Here is a 9,644-nt window from a genome sequence, read left to right on the forward strand (position 1 = left end):
GTATTTTACAGACCATCTAGTTAAATCTCTTCTGAAATGGGGAATAAAAGTATTTAGATTGGCTGGTTTGGAAGCTATACATCATCACGTGAAAATGGGAAAATGGCCGGCTGATGTCTTGCTAGGTCCAAGTAGCAGTTTAGTTTATTCAGTATAGAAAGAATAGTAAGTAGATTTCAACGCGGTTATATGTCATGTACATAAAGATATACATAAGCATATGTCCATATATTTGTAAGCATTTCGGCATGCTGAATATTCCATATTAAGTAGGCCGGAAAGAAACTGCTTGTATACTGGAATAATAGAAATGTATTTATATTGGATGGCCGTATAAATTGGTGATTGAGAGTGTAGGTTAGGGGTGTAGCTCAGTGGCAGAACACGTTTTGTATAGTGTGTGCAAGGCCCTAGGGTAAATTGGAAAAAACAAAAAAACAACGAAAGGAGGAAAAAAAAGCAAACCAAAACAGAGGGCGATATGTGGTCTGAAATTCGCACTGGTTTGTAATTTTGTGTCTTGGTTTCCTCATCTGAAAAACGTAGGTCTGATTTCAGAGGGTGCAAGGATCCCAAGTGCTAAGGCAGATAAAAGATCAGTGTAGTGCTGGGCATATAGTAAATTCTCAATAAACGCACCCTGCTTTCTATCGTTTCACCCTTTAGATCCAATCAAACACGGATGGATCCAAAGGAGCTTTTATGGAATAAAGTCTCCACACGTCATTTAGTCATTTAGCATTTTCAGGTCAACGAGGACCGATTTGGACCCTCTGTGCAAAGGTGGAGGGGGGATCAAATGACGTCGACCGCCTTAGCAACAGGCCCCCAAAGAAGGTGAATTTCCGTAGCCAATGAGACTCGGCGCTGGGGAGGAGGTAGCCAATGGAGGCCGGAAAGAGGAAGAGGGAGGACGCGCCAATTCTCCTGCCTGAGCCTCGGCCCAACAAAATGGCGGCGGCGGCGGCGTCGCTTTGTTTCCGCGGCTCCTGCGGCGGTGGCAGTGGTGACGGCTTTTGAGCTGGGGGCGACCATCCAAGCACCAGCTGCAGGCAACTCCTAGGACTCCCGTGCATTTCGACCGGCCTCGGACGCCAGGCAGTGCAGAGCGGCGCCCGAGGGTCGCAGAAGTCGCCCAGGCGTTCCAGCAAAAAAAAAAAAACCAAACCCAACCCAACCAAAAAAAACCAAAACATGACCGCTGAGCCCACGAGGTAAAAACGCCACCCCTTGTCTTGGACCCTTGGCGAGCTGATCAAGCCCGGGCACCCATGCGACTTGGGGGTTATCTTGTAAATGACTTTTTTGTCTGGCTGGGGGTGACGCCCGTGTGGTGCTTAGCGGCCAGCGGCATCATTTTCTCTTTTCGGTGGGAAGATTGCTGTCCGGGCTGAGTGGGGTGGGAGGTGGGGGAAGGGTGGGTACATGGGATGGGGTAGGGGGCGCAGCATGTGCTTTGGGGGTGCGGTGGGGGAGGACGCTTCTTGTACCTCCTCTAAGCCGTGTGAAGCTTTAGGTTGGCCTCGTCTTGTTTATTTCGTGTGTGCCTGTGGGATTGGATTGAGACCCCGAAGTCGGGGGCGGTCTTTGGCATCCTGATCATTCTTCTTAATCTTTGGGCCTAAGAAACTGCGTGGGGAAAGAAGCGCGCGGGAGGGGGGGGCAGGGTGGGAAGAGGGGGAGGGGCGGCGGGAGGATGCGAGAGCCTGGGACGACTTAGTGGCGTTTACACTGCTGGAGACGGGAAGTACCCGCTTGTGTGGGATTTATTTTTCCTCTCCCCCCCCCACCGGCCCTCCTGCAGCCCCTGGAGATTTGGCGGAAGAGGGGACACTTGGGATATCTTCCCCAGGTATTTCGATTTCTTCTCGACTCCCAATTCTGAACCTTATCGTTCGGTTTATCCTGGAGGGGGTGGGGAAAGGATACTTAATGAATGCAAGGTTTTGCTTCCTGAGAACCTTAGTACACTACTTTCTTTGTGAAGTCCGGCTTTTAGTGGGACTTCAAAAGATTTATTACCCCCCCCTTGGGCAAATTTCGTATTGAAGTAATCGGACTGTTTTTATTTATTCCAGAAGGGATGGGGAGCAGATTAACGGGGGCTCGTGTGAAGGAAGATTTATGGCAAGGGTATGTTGGCTGGAAGGCCGTCGGTTATCAATCAAATAGGTTTTTAGGTTGAAGATGTTTTTCACGCGTGTTTGTGATTTGCTGCCTGACAGTTGGATCGTGAATGTAAAATGTATACCACTTTCACGCAGGTGGCTCGCTTGCTTTTCAACTAGTTTATCTGACTTTTCATCCCATGAAGCCAATTTACGAATTTTACTCCTCCGCGTTACATCCTTAGTACCTAGTTGCAAAAGGAAATTTCAGGGACCATGGGTCATGATTGTGATCACAGTTGGCAAAAATATGCTTATGAGTTACTATTACGGTGGCATATTATGTTTTTTTGAGAAGAGAGAATTGGAAAAGGAGCCTATAATCTGTTTTGCTGCATTAACAAGCAATAAATAGATGTTTTCCTTACGTCAGGGAAAATAGACTTTAATTCTTAAAGCCTAGAGCTTGAGTTGTGTAAAGATGGTTGCTTCCTTTTCGAATTCGGAATAATTGCCTCAAGTATAACAAGTCTTTATTTATAGGGTATTTGGGACAGAAGAGGTGTCCGGCACAACTTCTGGGATGGTAGTTATCTGGCCTCCATGTTCCTAAGAACGAATAGTGTAGCTTCCAGTTAAATGTGTCTCACAAAGCCTGTATTTAAAGCAGTGCATTGGTGGAGCATGGGTAAATGCTTACACTTGTATTGTATTCAGCATTCTGGTTGGGGAGCCCAGACCACCCAGGCTACGTAGTGAAAAGGTGTCGGAAGAACAAAAAACCTGAGAAACAAAACGATACTTGGGAGCCCTGCCGGGTGGTGTGCCAGCAGCCTCAGTGCTGGTGAAGCTGCAGCCTGGGGTTCACTTTGAGCTCCCAAGTTCCAGACCAGCCTTAGGCAACCAAATGAAACCTAGTGTCTAATGCACAAACGAAACCAAAAACAAAACCGACGTGGTACTCTGATTTCCTTCTAGTTTCTTTTCTCTTCCTTCTCCTTCCCCTCCTCTTCCCTTCGTTTCAATTCCATTCCATTTCTTCCTTCCCTCCCTTCTTTCCTTCTGAAGGTTGACATTTCCTTGTGAAGGGAGACAGAATCTTGCGGTGTTGCTCAAGCTGGCTTTCAACTCCTGGGCTTAATATTCCTGCCTCAGCCTACCTAGTATCAGGTACTATAGTCATATCCCACTGCTACCCCCAAGACTACTAGGCCCACCTCCTTTCCCTTTTTCTTTAGGAGGACAAATTAAGTATGGAATTTTGGATTAAAGATCTGGGGGTGTGGCTGTGAACTCCTGCTGGGCAATCTTGAGACTTTTCAGTTCAAACCCTTAGTATTGCAGGGAAAACGGGGAATTTTCAAGTAGGATACCTCATTTACTCCAGGCTCAATTTTCCTTACTGGTCTTGAATTTTTAGATCTAGTGATAAGGGTAATAATCATAATTAAGGTTGAGGGCATGTCATTTTTCTGACAATGTCAGTTATTCTTGAGAATAGCCTTGTAGGGACTACTGGATTTCCCCCATTTTACATGTAAGGAAGTAACTGAATCACAGAATTTAACTGAAGTTAATACTGAAGTTATATGGCTTCTAATTGGAAGCTAGAACCCTGTCTTGACTTTTCCTGTTTGGGCTAGCTTCGAACCATCATTTTCAGATCTCAGCCACCTGAATAGCTAGGGTTACAGGTGTGAGCGACCTGTGCCCAGCCTTTGCTGGTTCTTTTACTTTTTTTGTTGGACATGGGTCTTGAACTCAGGCTCAGAACGTTGTCCCTGAGCTCTTTGTGTTCAAGGTTAGTACTCTATTACTTAGAGCCATACTTCCCAGATTTCTAGGCCTTAATTGGAGATAAGGGTCTCTGGGGGACTTTGCTGCCTGGGTTGGCTTTGAACTGCCACCCTCAGATTTCAGCCTCCTGAGTAGATAGGATCACTGGTGTGAGCCAAGGGTCCTGGCATTTCCTTTTTAATTATTAACTGGTTAAACAAAGAGGTTACAATTCTGAGTCAGGTTATGAATACAATGCGTATGCGTGTGTGTGTGTGTGTGTGTGTGTGTGTGTGTGTGTGTTGTGGGGCCTGAACTCTGGGCCTGGGTGCTGTCCCTCAGCTCTTCAGCTTAAGGCTAGTGCTCTACCACTTGAGCCACAGCACCACTTCCGGCTTTTTTTTTGCTTACATGGTGCTGAGGAATCGAACCCAGGGCCTCATGCATGCAAGGCAAGCACTCTACCATTGAGCCAACTTCCAAGCCCTACTGCATCTTGATTAAAGTCATTCTTCCCCATCTGTTTCTCTCCCTTTTCTACCCTCAAGTTAGGAAGTTCATTTTTTACATACTGTATATTGAATATAATGACTGCATTTGCTCACCCTTCCTCTCTCCAGTGCCCTCTCCTTTGCCTTCTCCCCCTAAATGAGTTTTTACTTCCTGGTATTCATCTTGGTAAACAGTACATTAGTTGTTTAGTGGAATTACAGCTTTGGACTCCTCCCCTACGTATACAATCCTTTAGTCAGTTTGTGTATATATGAATAGATCCTGTATATATTATCAAGCATGTTTGTATTTTCGATCTCTACAGGTTATTTTCCAGGTCTTTTGAGCTTTTCTGTCTACACTGGTATTGGACTGTCATCTGTCTGCTCTCAACTGCTACAGTAGCTAGATTATAGGCATGAGCTACTGATGCCTAGCGATAATGAATGCCCTCTTTTTAATATTCAAAAGTACTCTGTATGAGATAATGAAACACTTAAATCCAGGAGTGTCTTAATCCATATATAAACGTAGGGAATTAATTAAGAAGTGTAACATTCTCTGATGATTTACAACACAAGTATTTCAAGTGGTAGGGCATTCAGAACTGTCAGTCTGAAATATCATTTATCTCCCAAGCCATAATCAGTTAAAATAATCCCACAGGTATACTGGATCCTTCAGGACTCTAGCTTCATTCTCTTTTCCCTCTCTTCCCTAAATCCTTTGCTTCCCAGTTTTTGAGAAGATCGACGTAACTCAAGCTGTTCCTCCTAAGTGCTGGGATTATAGGTGTGAACCATCTTGCTGGGCTTGATTGTTTTTCATTATAAAGCAGAAATATAATATGAGCAATTCTATACATTATCATTAATTTGATTTTGGATAGTAGATCCTATTTTATCACATCTTCTATGATGTTTTTACTTCTGTTTATTTAAAAAAAAAAAGGGTTCTAGGATTCTGTGGGATAAAAGTGGCCAGAAGGCAAGAGGAAGAAAAATAAACCATCGGGTTTGCCTGGCTAAATCATAAACTAAATATTTCTTACCCTCCCCCCTTCCTTCCCTCCCTCCCTCCTTCCTTCCTTCCTTCCTTCCTTCCTTCCTTCCTTCTTTCCCTCCCTCCCTCTCCTCCTTCTCCTCCCACCCCTTTCTGTCTTTCCCAGTCCAGAGACTTGAACCAAGGCCCCTGGGCACTTTCCCTGAACTTCTGTTGCTCAAGGCTAGCACTCTACCTCTTGAGCCACAGCTCCACTTCTGGCTTTTTCTGTTTAGGTGGTACTGAGAAATTGAACCCAGGGCTTCCTGAATGCTAGGCAAGCACTCTCTCACTAAGCCACTTTCCCAGACATAAACTAAATATTTTCTTTTTTTGAGACAAAGAGTAGAGTGTTTCACTTCATTATCCAGGCCAGCCTCAATTCTCTACCATAATGTCTCAGCCTCCCAACTGGCCACACCTGCCTGGCTTTTACTATTTTATTTTCATAGTATTGGGGCTTGAACTCAAGAGTTTCTTGCTTGCTATGTGGTGTCCTATCACTTGAGCCACTTTCTCAGTCCTTTTTTGTTTAGTTTTCAAGTAGGGGTTTCTCTTTCTTTTTCCCTACCAGTGCTAGGCCTCAGACAGTTTCACTATGATCCTCCTATCCAGGATCTCCTGTATAACTAGGATATCATGTAAAGTAGCACTATGCCTGGTGGTGATGGGGTCTCTTTATTTTTTGCTTGGGACTTCTGTTTTTGTTTTTTGTTTTTTTGCTAGGGCCTTCTGAGTAGCAAAGGTTATAGGTATGAACCACCATGCCCATCTGGCTTTTAGACTTTGTTTCCTCTTTAAAGGTTCCCCTCCACCCCTTTTGGTTGTTTTGAATAACATTGGCTTGTTTCCTCAGATTTTTCTACTTACGAAAGATGAACCTCTGACTGATAAACTTTACTTGCATATGAAGATCTTTGTCTTGAGATTTCATAGAGTTTGTCATATTAATTCTTGTAACAGTTGATTGCATGACTTATTTTTTTCTTTTGTTTCCTGGAGATCAAGCCTCTGGGCCTGCTGCTGCATCCCTGAGCCACTTTCCCAACCTAGCCTTAAGGCAGAAGTTGTCTAAAGATGAGAGATGCCAGATTCTGGAAAGTGGTAGTCAGCAAGCAGTAAACTAACTTTTGAAAAATGTTATCTGTGAAATATTTTACAGTTTTAGTATAAATAGTGTTAGGCTAGACCTGTGGAATGGGAGAAAGTGCAAACTTTATAAGGTTTTTGTTTTTGTTTTTTTTTTGCAGATATTCATCAAGTGTTTCATTCTATTATAGGTTGGGTTGAAAACCATATTGGTTTTCATAATTTTAGTTTTCATAGTTTTACATAATTTTGGTTAGACTTAACTCTTATTACTACCAATCTTTGCTATAGTTTGCCAAGAACTGTTGTGTCATATATATGCATATACATAATATATACATATATTATTTAAATTTTATTTTTGTGCCAGTACTAGGGTTTGAACTTAAGGCCTATGTGATATCCTTTAGCGTTTTTTGGCTCAAGGCTGGTGCTCTGCCACTTGAGCCACATCTCCGCTTTTTGCTATTTTTGGTAATTGATTGGAATGAAGAGTCACACAGACTTTTCTGCCCAGGCTGGCTTTGAACTGTGAGCCTTAGATCTCAGCTTTGTGATTACCTAGGATTATAGACACGAGTTTGTGATATTTCTGAATTCTATGGTAGCCTGTAGTATTTGTTTATTCATGTATCTTAGTACTTTGTCCATGTATGCTTGATAGCTGACATGCAGTATGTTTAATCTCCATTTCTTGTCTATAATACTAACTTTAACATGGTTATATCAGCAGGTTTTTAGTCTTGCTATGCAACTCGTTTCAAATTTGTCATGTTCATGCCTCTCAGTTTGCTGAATGTTGGGATTACAAGTGTGCCTCACCATGCCTAGTGTAGCAACAGTGCTTAAAAGGCAGTAAACTAGCCAGATGCCAGTGGCTCAGGCTTGTAATTCTAGCTACTCAGGAGGCTGAGATCTGAGGATCAGGATTTGAAGGCAGGAAGTCTATGAGACTCTTATCTTCAATTAGTCACCAAGAAGTTGGAGGTAGAGCTGTAACTCAGGAGATGGAGGGCTAGCCTTGGGGACAAAAGCTCTGGAACAGTGACAAGGCTGAGTTCAAGCCCCAGCACCAAAAACAAAACAGAACAAAACAATAAACTAAAGCTTTTTGGGGGGTTATTTATTTTTGTTGTTATGGGGCTTGAACTCAAGGTCTGGGCACTATCCCTGAGTTCTTTTGCTCAAGGCTAGTGCTCTAACACTTTGAGCCACAGCACCATTTCTGGTTTTTTGGTGGTATGAATGTTAATCATTTTAATTTTATCTCCTTTTGGCTAAGGAGAAAGGTTGCAAGGAGGCAAAGTTTCTTTATTTAGTGTATGTGCATCTATCCCCCCACTACAATTTAAATGGTTTGGGTATATGTATTTGGTTATTAATCTGTGTATTGTATTGTGCATATGTGTGCAGACATTTACTGGAAGCAAAAAACATTTTGTTGTAACGTGTTCTATTTGAAAAGATTGCTCTGGTATGTGTCTGTCCTTTTCTGTCTGTGGGTGGTACTTGTGGAAGGCCTCCATTAGTTCTAATCTATTGCTCTTTTTGCCCTGGGGATAGGTTCTTTGAATTTTGCCCTCTAGCCACTACTTTCTGATCCTGTCTCTGGGACTTTGTCTCTTCGTTTTGGCTTAATATAGCCATTCTGGAGTCCAGTGCTCTTGTTCATTCTTCTACACTGTGAGTATGAAATGGTTGGGTGGCAGCCGTGTTCCCCTACCGGGACCTTGCATTCTGCTTCTGGGCAAGTGCCTGGAGTTTGTCCAATCCTGGCTAGCTAAGTGAAAGGGGTGTGGTACGTCTTGGGCTTGGGTGTAAAAAGGGCAATAAAAATTCATACCTTAAGGTATTCTTTAAATTTTTTTGATTGTTATTATGAAGATGGTGTACTCAGGGTTTACAGTTACATAAATCAGGTAAAGAGTACATTTCTTTTTGGACAATGTCATCCCTTCCCTCCCTTTCTCCCTTAAAGTGTTCTTAATCCTGGGGGGGGAGAATGAGAAATCAACACGTGCTTAGTCTTCTTTGCTTGTAATCAGAAAGGAAGGAAACCCTGGCTTTAGGGACATCTTGGAAAGTTTGGAGAGGAAATAGTGCTCATTGAATCTGGAGTGACTAGCATTTAAGAGTTGGCTGTGTGTGAGAGAGGACAGTCTAGGTAGAAAGATAGGATTTATTTAATTATACCTGTAATGTTTTTCTTTTTTGGTGCTGGTCCTGGGGCTTGAACTCAGGCCCTCGGGGCTTGAACTCAGGCCCTCGGTGCTTGGCTCAAGGCTAGCATTCTACCACTTTAGTCACAGTTCCACTTCCAGCTTTCTGCTTTGTCAATTGGAGATAAGAGTCTGAAGGATTTTCCTGCCTTGGCTAGCTTTGAACTGCAATCCTCAGATCTCAGCCTCCTGAGTGAGCCATCAGTACCCAGATACACTTGTAATCTTACCTACTTAAGAGGTTGAGATATAAGGATCTTAGACTTTACTACCTGGGCCCGGTTTGAACATCCATGGTCAGATTTCAGCCTTCTGAGTAGCTAGGGTTACAGGTGTAAGCCACTGATATATGACTTTTAGTTGTCTTTCTTTTGAGTATTTGAAGTAGTGAGTTACTTTGGGTAACATGAGATTCATAAAATCCAAAATAAGGGCTGAGAATATGGTTTAGTGGTAAAGTGCTTGTCTTGCACGCATGAAGCCATAGGTTTGATTCCTCAGTACCACATACACAGAAAAAGCTGAAACTGGCACTGTGGCTCAAGTGATAGAGTACCAGCCTTGAGCTAAAGAAGCTCAGGGACACCCGGTGCCAGTGGCTCATGCCTGTAATCCTAGCTACTCAGGAGGCTGAGATCTGAGGATCTCGGTTCAAAGCCAGCCTGGGCAGAAAAGTCTGGGAGACTCTTATCTCCAGTAAACCACTAGAAAACTGGAAGTGGCGCTGTGGCTCATGTGGTCGAGTACTCGCCTTGAGCTGAAGAGCGCAGGGACAGTGCCCAGGCCCAGAGTTCAAGCCCCAGGACTGACAAAAAAGCGTTTCAAATAATACTAGATTTGTTACTTTGCTTAATTAATTTAAACAAGTCATTTAAAAAATATTATTGGTGCTGGTCCTGGGGCTCTACCTCCGGGTGTG

At 43.4% G+C, this 9,644-nt stretch overlaps 1 protein-coding gene across 5 annotated transcripts in view; it reads left to right on the forward strand.

Annotated features, from left to right (window-relative positions):
- Window positions 1-954: 954 nt before the first annotated feature.
- The window catches only part of Atrx (alpha thalassemia/mental retardation syndrome X-linked), a 172,246-nt gene continuing 163,556 nt past the window's right edge, over window positions 955-9,644 (forward strand). For 4 of the 5 annotated variants that reach the window (XM_013028924.1, XM_013028925.1, XM_013028926.1 and 1 more), the window contains exon 1: window positions 955-1,214. In XM_013028924.1, coding sequence (XP_012884378.1) covers window positions 1,195-1,214 — 20 coding nt within the window. In that variant the 5' untranslated portion in view covers window positions 955-1,194. Of the gene's footprint in view, window positions 1,215-1,246; window positions 1,293-9,644 lie in introns of those variants that run through there. The other variant, XM_013028928.1, reaches the window with a different exon arrangement.

This window comes from Dipodomys ordii, unplaced genomic scaffold (assembly GCF_000151885.1).
Source record: "Dipodomys ordii isolate 6190 unplaced genomic scaffold, Dord_2.0 Scaffold116, whole genome shotgun sequence".
Classification (NCBI taxonomy): Eukaryota; Metazoa; Chordata; class Mammalia; order Rodentia; family Heteromyidae; genus Dipodomys; species Dipodomys ordii.